Source organism: Fundulus heteroclitus, chromosome 13, assembly GCF_011125445.2.
Source record: "Fundulus heteroclitus isolate FHET01 chromosome 13, MU-UCD_Fhet_4.1, whole genome shotgun sequence".
Lineage (NCBI taxonomy): Eukaryota > Metazoa > Chordata > Actinopteri > Cyprinodontiformes > Fundulidae > Fundulus > Fundulus heteroclitus.
The window spans coordinates 32,423,602-32,438,221 of NC_046373.1; the positions used below are offsets into that span (position 1 = coordinate 32,423,602).

Here is a 14,620-nt window from a genome sequence, read left to right on the forward strand (position 1 = left end):
TGTGTGTGGCATGTGACACAGACTGAGTGACAGGTGTTGGTTATTGGTTAGCAGCTAGCGTTACCTTCCTTAAATTTGTGTTCCCAGGTGTTCTCTGTGCTTACTGTGAAATCGCCACACCAGGTTCTGCTGGATTTTCACAGGAGCCATGTGAATCAGAAACCTGACAGAGATGTGAGAAGCTGGCAGGGTAAAATCTGTTAGGTATTCTGTGTGACTAATACAGATATTTAAAGTCGACCTATTATGAAAAATTACATTTTTGCATGTTTTTGTACTTCCATTTGGATCTCTACTGCTTCTAGAAACAATCCAATATAAAAATTAAATAAAATAAAATAAATCCTGCTTTTTTGGCAATACATTGAAGTTATAATTAATATTTGAATAAATCCCATACACAACTTTGTCAGGGTTCTCTGTTTTCCGTGCTCTCTTACTCTGCTTCACAGGTGGCTGCAATTGACGGGTGGGCGTGGCCTGCACCTGCGGCTCATTTGGAAACCCTCATCTCTGGCTTAAAATGAGTGCATAGAAAGCTGGAAGATGCCAGAGTGTTACCCTGTCGTGGTATACCTAGGCCACTGATCTGTCTCCCGAACTTCTGTGAGTTTTTGGAAACTCTGTTTTTGGACTAATCCTGTCTCCTATCTTCTCCAGTTTGTCGTGTTTGGGTTTACTCACCTGTGTTGGCTCCGTGCTCTGAGGACCAGTCGTACGAATACCCGCCGCTCAGATTTTGCTCTGGCATCTCCACTCATACTCACTTGGTAGTACCAAGCCGTCCGTGAGAACCCCCTTCCTGGATTCACCTGGTTCGACAGTCACACTCCGGTTCTTCCAGCTGCTCCTCCTGCCTGCCACCGCAGTGGTGCTGTTCGGGCCCCCCGCCTGTATTACATCCGCCAGCCCTCCTGTCACTCAGCCACCACCTCCCATCAGAGAGTTACGATTGCAGAGTTCCTTTTTCACTCATCCCACCCGGATAGGTCTCCCTGTCCAAACGGTAAGCGGCGCAACGTCTGGAAAATTTCCCCCTGGTTCGTTCCTCAGTAAAATATCCTCTTTCTTACCGCAGTCGTTCCAGCTCTGACGTTCTGACCTCGTTTGCTGCACACATCGTGTGCTTTCCCTTTGTTGAGCATAAATAAACATCTTAAAACTGTCCCTGCTTCCGTCTGTGTCTGAATGTGGGCCAAACACTTAAAAACCATGACAAACTTAACATTGGCATTAATATATGCTAAAGAATTTGCATATAATTCCCTTAATTACAGCTGAAAAGACATAGGCAACTAATGGGTAGCATGGTGCTAATTCACACTGAAAATCCTATAGGAATGCTAGCGCTATTATCATCTTTTTTCTCAGATTCTTCCAACCTTAAGCAATCATAATGCCCCCTAGATGCACCTTATACAAACCAATACTTTATAAAACATAACACTCACAGCTATAATGGAAAGTATTTTGTGTTTCAGCATGACAGTGTGATATGGGAGCTGCATGGCACAGAAGAGTTAGGCTCAATCCAAATACCTTAAATAGAGCAGGGACTCTTTGGCCAAAGTGGAAGTGTGTCAGTGGTCGCCATGATAAGTGCTGTCCAAATAGTGCAGTCAGTAAGGAAAGAGGTAGGAAAAGGAGCCTGTATGCTCCTTCCCGAGGCTAGTTTTGTCTAGGAACCCCGCAATGTCCCTTACTGGCACTAACAACCCTTAAGATATCCCAAAATCCTGTGTGTGACATGACATATAAGCACAGACCCCACACAGAAATCAACAAAAATGTCTGAAGGGAAGAGAACCAGCACTTTGTAGTTCGTTTTCGGAAGGCTGTAGGCCTGGATTTGATTTGCATCATCCATGTGCGTTTCCGTCACGTAATGACGCCGGACTTAAAGGCTGTCTGAATTTGGCACAGCAATCTGAAGCTACTTTCCTCCCAAGGATGGAGTTCTTACTGGTGACCCCGTAGAAGGTCAAGGAACAGGAGCAAGGAATAGGAGCTAGAAACTAGGGTATTCGACTGGAGCCTTAGAATTTAGGCTGTGAGGTCAGCACAAGGGATTGTGGGATGCCGTCTACAAAACCTGGACATGGTTTATGTTGCACAAGTCTAGAAAAGGGACAGAGACATAGCCACAGAGAAACTGTTGCTGCATCCTTGCTGGTTTTGCAGGAAGCTCCACTTCTTCAGGTTCTGGCTCTGACTGACAGTCAAACATGTACTGCTGTGCCATTGTGCATCTGTCTGCAGCCATTTTCGCATGTATAAAGTGTGAGTTTAAACATTGAGCTGGGGGTGCGGCCAGCTACAGCTTATTTGCATTAAAGTGACAGAGCCCTAAAACAGCTCATTCTGAAAGGAACTCAATATAGGTGAAACTGAGGTGAAATCTCATTATCTGAGAATGATTTTGTGCAAAAAAAATTTATCAACATGTTTTGTATAGCTCATATACATGATCCTAAAACAACTCCAATCTCTAAAATCTCAAAAGTTCATTACAATTCAGTTTATTTTTATAGCACCAATTCATAACACGTCATCTCAAGGCACTTTAGAAAGTCAGTTCCATCAAATCATCCAGACAGATTGGTTAAAGAGTTTTCCATGTAAGTAGAGCCACAAGTCTTGACAAGCGGCATTGACTACACTTGGAGCATGGAGCCACAGTGGACCGTCGCTGGCATCATGTCATTGACTTCGCAGCAATCCCTACTACAGAGCATGCATGTTGCGACAGTGGAGAGGAAGACTCCCCTTTAAAGCTTCAGCAGGTAACCTTTGTAAAAATTATTTTCACAGATTTTTTAAAACTGTCACTAAAACATGAGACAGACAATCTGTAGAAAAAAGATCAAGCTCCTCTGGCTCCTCCCAGTGGTACGACTGCCATATCTGAGAAATACACCACTCCCGGTCAGAAACAACCAATCAGAACAAGAATGAAGGTCCTGCTCACACCCTGGGGGCAAGCAGGACATTTTTCCCGTAGCACATGAGAACCCAAGTTGAAAAAAACCTAACATTGCAGGAAAACTGCAAATCTCTTAACTGGCACCTGCTAAAAAAAGTTTAGAACAGTAGTAGACCGATGATGAAAAGCAAGTTAAAAGGAAAGAATTAGACAGAGCCCAAAATAAAACAAGGGTAAACATCGGAGCAGCACGACAGGCTCCATTGTGGGGGAGGAGCTGTGGAGGAGGAAGGGCTACAGTGTAGCAGATAGCAAGGGGGATGGACCTGTAAGGTGTGCTTGTGGGTCAATTTGTCAACCCAAGTCCACTATTTTCTCAGAACTCCCTACTGCAGTTTTAACAGGATAAAACCTCCCGCTGAACCAGGCTCAGTGTGAACGGCCATCGGGGGGTTTGAGAAACAGAGCATATATACAAAAAGAAGAAAGAAACGCAAGGAGTACATTGAATGTGAGAGAAAAGTAAAAGGGTAATGGAGAAATATGAGTGCTCTTGTTAATTTTCATCAAAATTCTTAATGCAGCATTTTGGATCAGCTGAAGACTTTGATCTGCATTTTGTGGACTTCCTGATAGTAAAGAATTACAATAGTCCAGCCTTGAAGTAACAAATCCATGGACTAGTTTTCAAGCATCACTTCTGGGCAGAATATTTCTAATTTTGGCAATATTCCGGAGGTGAAAAAAGAAAACCCTAGAAATCTGTTTAATACAGGATTTAAATGGCTTGTCCGGGTCAAACATAACACCAAGGTTTTTTACTTTATTACTAGAGGCCAATTTAACATTGTCCAGATTAAGTGGTTGATTAAGAAGTTTATTTTTTGAGGACTCTGGTCCAAAGATTACAACTTCTATCTTGTCAGAATTTAAAAGAGGAAAATTTAAGGTCATCCAGGTTTAATGTCATCAAGACATGCCTGTAGTCTAAGTAACTGATTGGATTTGTTAGGATTTATAGATAAAAAATAGCTGAGTGTCATCAGCATAACAGTGGAAACTAATCCTATTATTTTACCAATCGGAAGCATTGTAATATATATATATATATATATATATATATATATATATATATATATATATATATATATATATATATATATATATATATATATTTATTTTTTTAATTATTTTTTTTGTGTATAGATAGATAGATTTAAACCACTATAATGCTTTTCTTTTTTATCTACAGTATATTCAAGTCTTTCTAAGAGAGTATTGTGATCCACTGCATCAAATGAAGCACTAAGGTCTAACAGGACAAGTACAGACACAAGTCCATTGTCTGAGGCCATGAAAATATCATTAGTGACCTTCACCAGAGCTGTTTCAGTGCTATGATGAGCTCTGAAGCCTGACTCAAACTCTTCAAGTAGGTCATTACTTTGTAAATGTTTACATACTTGATTAGAAACTACTTTCTCAAGAACTTTAGATAAGAAAAGAAGATTAGATATAGGTCTGTAATTTATTCAGTCACCTTGATCAACAGAGGGTTTGTTAAGTAAGGATGTGACTACAGCTACCTAGAAACCTTATGGTACATATTCATTTACTAAGGATAGATTAATCATGCCTAAAATAAGGGCATTAATCAAAGAGAACACCTCCTTAAATAACTTGGTTGGGATTGGGTCTAACATACAATTTGAAGGTTTAGATGAAGTTGAAATCTTAGATAACTCATAATGCTCTATTGCATCTAAATGGTCCAAACACTAGTCAAGTTCTAAAGATGTATCAAACACTGCTTCACTTACTGAGGACAAAGTAAAGATGTTTGGGAGGATGCCAATAATTGTATATATTTTTTATATGTATTTATAAAGAATTCCATAAAGTCATTACTGCTGAGACCTACGGGAATGGATGGATCACCAGAGCTCTGACTCCGTGTAAGTTTGGCAACTGTACTAAAAAGAAACCTGGGATTACTTTTATTTTTCTCTATTAATGATGCAAAATATGCTGCTCTAACTCCGCAAAGGGTCTTTTTATACAACAGTAGACTGTTTCTCCAGATTAGGTAGGATTCTTTTAGATGTGTAACCACCATTGTCTCTCCAATTTCTTAACATTGTGCTTCAAAGAAAAAAATACACACACACACACACACACACACACACACACATATACTGAACTCTCACCCACCCCTCACACTCCTGAGCAGGTTGGGTGGCTCTCCATCTTTCAAGCTCGGGTCCTCTACCAGAGGCCTGCGCGCTTGAGGGGTTTTCCTTAGGATCTTAGTTGTTCCTGAGATAGCGCTCTTCTGGGCTGAGATGTCTGATGTTTCTCCAGGTATCTGTTGGAGCCACTTCTACAGAGTTGGGGTTACTGCCCTGAGGGCTCTAATGACCATGGGCTCTACTGTTGTATATCCTGCCGCTCACTGGATATTCTCTCTTTTTTGGGCAATTCTTGTAAACCCTAGAGATGGTTGTGTGTGAAAATCCCTGTAGATCAGCAGTTTCTGAAATACTAAGACCTGTCCGTTTAGCACCAGCAAGTATGCCGTGTTCAAAGTCACTTAAATCACATTTCTTCCCCAGTCTGATGCTCAGTTTGACACCGGTTTGATTGGCTGATTAAAATATGCATTAACGAGCAGTTGGACAGGTGCACCAAATAGAGTGTCCAGTGAGTGTGTGTGTGTGTGAAATAAGTACCGGTACCCAGCTTAATGTCATACAAGTATGGGACAGAAAGAAGGGGAATATGTTTATATAGGTCTGTCCATCGATGTATAGATCAACCGCCTTACTGTATGGAAATTACAAAGCACGATAGAACAAAGCCAGTTCTTAATCAATTACACAACTCAAATTCATAGTGTCATGAAGCCACTTTTATTAACTTTAATCCTGATGGTGTTAACCTTCACTTAAAAAATAAAACTGAAAAAGATATAACACAAAAGATCCTTAAAAACATAAGGTAGTGATACATCCCAAAGATTTCAATAAGCTTACAGTTGTCTTTCATCAAATCTAGTTTACTGAGTATTAAGCCTGGTCTCAACAAACCCATGCCACTTTATGCAGTATTAACTTACATTTTATCTGAAAATGTTTCAGCATCTTCAAAAACCCAATATATTGATCAGCCATACTGAGGGTCTCTGCATAAACATATTTAATATCAAATGTATCCATCAGGTAACATGAACTGAATATGAAATGTGTGAAATGCTAAAAGTCATCAGACCTGAACTTGTTGAGTTGACTGGAGGGCAACAAAAACAAGCTGTATCCATGCTGTCTCTCCACACAGCAGGGATAGATATGGATAGGACATGGCAGAGGCAGGAAAAGAAAGCAAAAAAAGCAGAAAACATTAGTTAATATAAGGGAAAATGTCATTTAGAATTCATAAGTTCCAATTTTAGTACTTTGAATTATTGGCATATCAGCTGGTTTTGCACATAAAGTAAAATGTTCAAATATTAAATATTAATAATTATTTACAAAACAGTAGTCTAAGTCTAAAAATAAGATAACAGTGATCACATTAGCATTAAGTTATCAACTTACATAGAAAGGGCTCCACCAGGTCTTGGGTTCATCTTTGCTTGACTGGTTTGGTGCTTCCTAAGCCCTCTCATCAGCAACATACTACACTTGATCATTTGACCAAATGTCTGGCCTCTGCTCATCCCGCTTTATGTTTATGTTGACTTGCTAGCTAGCGGAGACTGATGTCCGTTTCCTTGTGTAGTGCAGGACTGTTCGGAGCGCTGCTGTCATTACTTCTGCTCCAGTTTGGGTCCTCTTTGAGCTCTTTTGGAGCCAGGTCAACATCACAGCCGTGATCGTTTTCCTCCACTTCTCCCCTCTCATCTGAAACACTTGAACGTACAGCAAGCATTGAGGGCCAAAACAATATGTACTGTGCTGGGGAAACCTGGAAAAGGTCCTGGTATGCAGCATTCAGCACGCAGCACAAAAGTGCCAGTGTTGCGTGCCGGCCCACGTAAAGCACTGATCATAACATTCTGATTGATCATTACAAAAGTGTGTGAGACTGTGTGAGACTGCGCTACAAAGATCTTATTTGGAGGACTGGGACTACTTTCTATCATTTGGTAATTGTTTATCTGAGCAAACCAAGATAATGGGGGGTTCCTCAAGGCTCCATTCTTGAGCAACTTTTATTAGACATTTACATGATCCCTCTAGCTCACATTATGGAGTGCTAAATCTTCTTGTATGATTTCTACTTGACCATCTGCTATTCACTGTGTCCAAAATATCTGAGTGGGCCAGAATTTACTCCAGCTTCTTGCATGAAAGAGAGAAAGGGTATGCTTTCTGTTAGCCCCGCTGAAGCTGTAATTACAAAACTAAACAGCAGGTAAGATATTGACTGCTTCTATACTACTTAGGGAACCCCATTTCAAATAATCTAACAGCTCCTTTTAATACATCCACCTGGATAAAGTTACCTTCCGTGCAATGTCTCTTAATGTACTATTATCTTAGCAATATTAGATATAAATATATTGCTGGGTATGTAAATACAACCAAAAGAACAATGTTCTAGCCTGCATTAAAGTCATATCTAGACGCAATAAGCAAAATCTAATTTACATTTATGATATAAACCCCTCTTCCTCTGACAGAGAGCGTTTGGTTGTCACACCTGAAGCCACGCCCCCTACAGCTGATCTCGCGGAAGAGAAGAAAACCTGACTTCAAAATAAAAGTCTTATTGGTGAATTTCGGTGAACCACAGATTTGATCCAAAACGCTCAGATTTAAAAATGACTACATGTGCAAACTGTTTTTCGAAGCTCTCATCTTTGCGCCCTTCCACAGCTGTAGCGGGTCTGGGCGCCATCCCGCCGAGGCTGACTTGGCTTGAGCCGAGCGGAAACAGAGGGAGAGAGCGACGTGACGCCGAGGAGTTGATGCCTGGCTGTCAGACGGCCGTGTGCGTGTTAGAAGGTTTCTGCGTGTGGACACAGGGGGCAAAGTCTGCTGCCCGCTCTGGATTTCCAGTCTATCTGTGCGCCAGGACAGGCAGACGGGCTCCAGCAGAGACAGCAGCGCGTCAGCGGGCTGTGCGCAGACGCTCCGTGGTGGCGGGTACATGCTGTCATCACAGGTGCTCTCCTCCTGCCTGTTCCCACTCTGCCCGCCGGACCCGTCCGCCGGTGACCCGCCGGAAGCATGGGGGGGAATCTGGGCTGTCACCGCTCCATCCCCAGGGACCCCACCGACCTCAGCCGCGGCAAGCGCAAGTTCAGCGCGGCGTGCAATTTCAGCAACATTCTGGTCAGCCATGAGCGGCTCAACATCAACACGGCCACCGAGGAGGAGCTCATGACTCTGCCGGGAGTCAACCGCACGGTTGCGCAGAACATCGTGGAGTACCGCGACTGCATCGGCGGCTTCAAAAAGGTGGAGGACCTGGCGCTGGTGAGTGGCATCGGAGCCACCAAGCTGGAGGCGATCAAGCTGGAGATCTGCGTCTCCTCCAGGACCAACTCGTCCCAGCATTCGCCGTCGTCGCTGCGCAAAGACCTGGACCATCCGCCCTGCACCGGGATCAACATCAACACGGCCACCGCGGCGCAGCTCATGAGCCTCCGCGGTCTGACGGAGAAGATAGTCAAGAACATCATCGCCTACAGGGCAGAGCACGGGCCGTTCAGGAGCATCGAGGACTTGGTGAGGGTCCAGCAGATCAACAGCTCCCTGCTGGACAAAATCCGCTTTCAGGTGTACGTGGAGCGCTCCAGGGCGCCCTCCACCAACACCAACGGAGGACTGACCAGCACCACAAAGTCCCAGCCGAGCCCCACTTCTTTCAGTCTGAAAAGCGAAGAGCTGGACCTCCCTCCCGGTGGGCCGGCGCAGATCATCTCGGTGAGAGCGAACGTGGAGCCGCCGCTCGGGCTGCGGGACGGGAAGCCCGTGGTGCGCCTGGCGACGTGGAGCCTGCAGGGCTGCTCCTGCGAGAAGGCCAACAACCCGGGGGTCAGGGAGGTGGTGTGCATGACCCTGCTGGAGAATGAGTGAGTATCCACTGGAGATCAGACTCTTCAATTCATCAGAAAATTCATTACAAAATGATGTCTGAGGCCGTTTACTAATGGACAGAAAAAAGTTTATATGTATTTACTAGGAATTAGGTCAAATATAGGAATATGAGAGAAAAAACGGATTTATCAGTGTTCAACCTGCTGCAAGTTTGCAAGTTTTCAGCTAACTAGTCCAGTGCTGAAATAATTGTATAGATTTTAATCTTTCCAGTAGCTATTTATTTGGTTAGTAGTCTGTAAAGATTAACTGAGCTGAGAGGAAAACGTCCCTCGATAACCTCCTTGTTCTTTTAGTCAACTGTGAACTCCAGGAATTTTGGGGTGTGGGGATAATTTGTGTGAGTGAGTGGACACAGGTTTCATTAGTCTGTCCTAACGATCAGTTAGGTAAATGAGAACATTTTCAGGAAATGAGAAAGAATCCAAATAGTAATGATGAGCTTCGTTCTGTGGAGCGTCGCTTTGTTTCAGAGAGTGAATGGGGAATGAACAGGGAGTAGTTTTCTTATTGTTCTGTTGCTCTCTGCTCTGTTCACATATGGTCAGTGCCTGCATGGAGTCTTCCCAGCTCAGACACAACCTTAAAGCGGAGATAGTTTTCCTATGTAGGAACACGTCCTGCGTTGATTCAGCTTCTCTTGGCCCTCTGAGAGAGGAGGCGTTTGTACCAGTCCTCCTTAGCGCCGTGAGAATCGGTCCCTTCTGATCAGAGATTCATGGCTGCACCGTGTAGCTGCCATGTCACCTCTGGTGTTTGACTGCAATAACAGTCCTCTCACCCACAGCGCCGCTGCCAAGCTGTCAACTTCCCAAGACGAGACGGTTCTTGGCCACAATAACGTGGGCTGCTTTTATCGCCCCGCTGAGAGCTAATCAGGCTTTTATTACACCTAGTTTATCTGGACGTTACTTTTTCCTGCGCTAAAACTGGACTGGGTCCAGCTGCAGTGAAACAACAACCTGAAGGCACCAGTTTACCTGGGTCAGAGCCGGTGTTGTGAAGCAGGAGCTGCCGCTGGTGGGTCCATTCTTACGGTACAATGACATGCCATCTAACATTTTTAACACATTTTTTTTATGTTGATACGTTCCATTCAGGCAGATCTGCTCAGATCAAAGGGCCTGCATTATCATCCAGCATGGCTGTGACAAAGCCTCTCCTCCTTCTCCACCCAGTCCAACACAGTTTGCTGGGTGTGACCCGTCTCCCGCTGCTGGGAGCTGTGCTGGGTTCTGGCTGGCTGCTGAGCCAGAACCTGTTTGGGAGGCTGTCACCAAGACTTGTTCTCACACAATCAAACACATCTTAATGTTACACCTGTCAGGGAAGGCCTGCAGCTGTTTGATTTACCGTGTTTAGTGCCGCCATCCAGGCTTGGAGAGTTGGTTTCCTGCTGTTGTCCCTCTGTGATGGCGGACCCGAACACACAGATGGTACCTGAGGTGCCTCTGGGACATCATGTGGGACAGAGAAGAGTCTCTGTTTGCTAAAGAAAACAGCAACATGTTAGAATTCAGCAGAGTGGTGATGCAGGATGACAGCTGATACATGCTGCTGCTCACAGACTTTTACTGAAGGAGAGTTTTGTCATCTGTGCCAAGTTAGGACTAATGCTTTGGCAAAACATGGAACGTTGATCATTTCTTAGTGTCAGAGTAGTTTGGGGATGATCTCTTGTTGTTCTACACATCGTTGGTTGAGTTAGTTTAGAAGAACTCGACTGGCCTGCACACAGTCCTGACCTCAACCTGGTTTAAAAAGCTTTTGGATGAATTAGAAGATTTGTAGCCCCACACTGTGAACTAGGCCTTCATGTCCAACATCGGTGTCTGACCTCACCAGTGATTTCATCAGAACGCTCCAATGTTAGAGCTGCAGCGGTCGGGCCAGCTTAGCAGTTAAAATGGGACGTCACTCAAAGTCATGCAAATGTGTGAGTGCAAGTGATCCAGTAGGTGCATCTCAGGGTCATTTGCAAAGACCAACCTGATGGATGGGTTGTGTGTCAGTGCTCAGAAACACATCCGCTCCAGCTGTACTACCAGACTTCATCTTCAGACCCAGCTAGTCACACCGTCTGTGACAAATGAGAATCGCTTTTTTTCACCTCTTCACAGAAAGCACATTGCCCCGTTGAACAGGCCTGTTTATGAAGATGAACAAACAAAATATCTAATTTTGTCTCTTCCACCTAGCATTCCATTGGGTTAGTGAGTCCAGTTTATGGTACCGTCCATAACTGCTCCATACCTGTCTGTGTTATTGGCTTACAAGATGTACGTCTTAACACAAAAGAAACTCTTATCTCCTGTAAGCATTCTTTTATCGCACTCATCCAGCTTTTATACCCACCACCCTCATATCCTGGTTCCCAAGGTTTTATTGATTTAATTGTTACGAGGAGCCTCTGGAGGAGCAGCGGGAGGCTCTATAGGAGATACGGTGTGTTTGCTCAGTGATGGCTTCCACTGTGCAAGCAATCACAAGATCCAGGCTGACTTTCCGCTCTTCCTGGCTCTCCTCCAGGCACAAACAGAGAGCTACCCAGGTTCAGTGAACTCGCGTTCAGCGGCCGTTCCGCAGTCAGCCGCTGTCAGCCGCTGCAGTCTGCCAGCGCTGCTGATGTTAGCGATCAGCTGGCTGTTAGTCATTCTCACATACGGGGCTGGAGGGAAGTGAAAGGGAAAGCCCTGGCTCCAAGGAGCGGGGTAAACGTGGATGGAGGGATAGCCGTGTGCTGACAGCGACTTACTTGACTAAGAGAGATTGCAGTTATTGCTGTCGTCAGGTCTTCCCCCTTCTCGCTGCCAGCTCATCGGAGCACCTCTCCTCTGTGCTCACTCGGTTTGTGGACTTTGTCAGTGTGACAGTTCTTTGTCCCGTCAGACTCTGCACCCACAATCCTTCAGTTCAGCTGGGTGACACGTGCCAGACATTTTCTCAGTTATATTTTTATAGACTGTAACGTTCCACCCTAAATCATGCTGCTCTGCACACAGAAATAAAGAATCTAAACGGACAAATGAGTTACAGAAGAGCAGCGCTGTAATAATATGCTGGCCAGCATTACAGATTTTTATTTGACTGTAATTTCCATGAATACAATTTTAGATGCACTTTACCATATTATTCTAAGGGCCATTGTTAACCACATGGTCCCTTTTATTGAACATGCGAGATTACAACCACAAACTTCCATGTTCTCTGGTGGGATTTAAACCAGCTCCACCTGAAGGTACCGGTTTAAATGCAGCTGTTCTATGAAGGCCTCTGAGGTGTGTTAGAATGAGAACCTACAAAGACATCCATCCAAAATGCCCGGCCACATAAGGAAATAATTAAGCAAAGAAACTGTTAGGAGCTGGAGGAGCTGCATGGATCCACCGCTCATGTGGGAGAAATTGTCAATAGGACAGCTATCAGATAACAAAAGAGGAAAGCAGTTCTTAGTCCTGTTTACAGGCTGGTTCACTTCAGATAAGAATTCCTTGCCCCCCAGTGGGGAAATCGGGATGTGACAGTGGCATACACACAGATAGTTTCACTCAATTATTAGTGATGAAATAAAAGAGAAAGAGGAAAAGCAGGTTTGTAGAAAAACGCGCTCTTGTGAGATGAAACTAAAATTGGAGACTCTGGCCCACATGCAAAATGCCACGTGCGTTTGAAAAGCAACGCTGCACGTAGTTCTGGACACGTTCCTCACCTTTAAGTGATGTGGCGGCAGCATCATGCTGTGGGGAGGATCTCCTCGGCAGGGACAGGGAAGTTGTTCATAGTTGATGGGAAGATGGATGGTGCTAAATCTAATCCAATCCTGGGAAAAAATAACAGTTGGAGGCAAATCTACACAGAGAAGCCGAATTTCCACAAACCAGGGTAAAGCTAAACTCAAACCATCCAGTATTTGTGATCCAATCCTTGCTCCTCTTCCTTGGCTCAGTTTTTAATAGAAGTCAAAAGCCAGAAATTGATGGAGAGTCACGACTCGAGAAATTAAAACCCTGAATAAGATGAACTAATGTTGACATCCTATTCAAACACTCTACACGTCTTCAGGGGACCTTCATGAGAAGGTCTGTTGTCCCCTAAGTTCTTACCCTGTGTCAGTCAAGCATATAAGCTCTTTGTCCACTTTTATCTGACCTCTGTTAATTTCCCACTGTGTGATTTCACTCACTCTGTTTAGGCCAGGGTTCAGAGGCATCCTGACAGACAAATTCAAATTTACTGGTGTAAAAGTTGCAGGACCCCGGCCTTGGAGGACCGTCTGAGACCACTGGTTCAGACAGTAATCATCTGCGCCGTCAGATCTGCCCTTAGAACCTGGTTTCTGGTTCCTCCTGGTGTTTTCCACATGAATCAGGAAAAGGGTTCAGATCTGAGTGTAGATCCTGGAGCTGGAACAGGTTGGCCCTTCTGACCTACAGAGGCTGACGTTAAAAGCTGTTGGTTTATTCAAGGTTAGGTTTCCTTTTTATGTCGTTGCAGCAAAGGTCCCAGCGTTGCTATGTCTTTAGGACACTTCGGGCCTTGGCTGCAAGACTGATGATGATAAGGCCGACGTCACACACAGACAGTATAAGTAAACACTGAGAGGCTGTGTGAGAAAGGAGACGGCACCATAGATATCACAGTCAGCTTGTCAGGCAAAGGAGCCTGCTGTGACATGACGTTGTGGTCAAGGTGAGGTCCAGAAATCCAGACGGAGCAAACCATCAGATCGTCACCGTTTCCCTTTTTCCATCTGTTGTTGGACAGGACCTCCTCCTGATCCAGTAGTCTCCAGCATTTCCACTACAGCCACTGGAGTCATTAGAATTAGCAGTTGTTCTGAGATGACAACCTTCTGTCCTTTCAATCATGTCTAATCACATCATCAGATCTGCGTCTGCTTCAGCTGCTTTTCCTGCCCTCACACACGTGCATCGCCTAAACGCAGCTCTGCTTTCTGTCTGGTGCCCGGAAATATGAGTTCTCTTTTTATTAGGCTTTCCTCCACTGAGGCTCAAATTCAGCTGAACAGATATCATTTTCTGAGTGGATGCACATATTGTGTACACAACACAGTAACCCAGAATGATCCAGTTGGAGGAAAACTGGCCTGACTGGATTGTTCTTCTGATTCCCCTGGGCCACAACATGTTGGCCCTCTGATCACTCCCATTCTACCTGTCTGTGCACACTCAAAAAAGTAACCCGGGATAGTTAATTTTAACATTTCACTTCCAGTAAACACATCAAAAGGATGTTTGCTGGGTTAAATCAGTTTGTTTTTTTAGTAAGAAACACATAGTTATTTGTTTTTTTTACTTAACAAACACTCTTTTTATGTGTTTACTGGAAATGAAATGCTAACATGAAGTGGACAACTGTCCCAGTTCATTTTTCTGAGTGCACATCCAGTAGATGGAGGGGCTTGATTGTTTAGAAGAACCGCATTGACATTTTTATTGATTTTCTTTGATATGTTGGTTTTCATTTGGGGTTAGGATATTTAATCAAATGACTTTGTATCAGTCAGTTCTTGATAGTATCTCTCTGCTTCAAAGTAACCTGCATTGCAGAAGATAATCAACATTATAACACC

The 14,620-nt window shown here is 44.1% G+C and overlaps 1 protein-coding gene across 1 annotated transcript in view; it reads left to right on the forward strand.

Annotated features, from left to right (window-relative positions):
- The first annotated feature begins 7,841 nt into the window (after positions 1-7,841).
- Positions 7,842-14,620, forward strand: part of eepd1 (endonuclease/exonuclease/phosphatase family domain containing 1) — a 31,531-nt gene continuing 24,752 nt past the window's right edge. Inside the window, exon 1 of the mRNA XM_012879128.3 lies at positions 7,842-9,002. Coding sequence (XP_012734582.1) covers positions 8,155-9,002 — 848 coding nt within the window. The 5' untranslated portion in view covers positions 7,842-8,154. The remainder of the gene's footprint in view (positions 9,003-14,620) is intronic.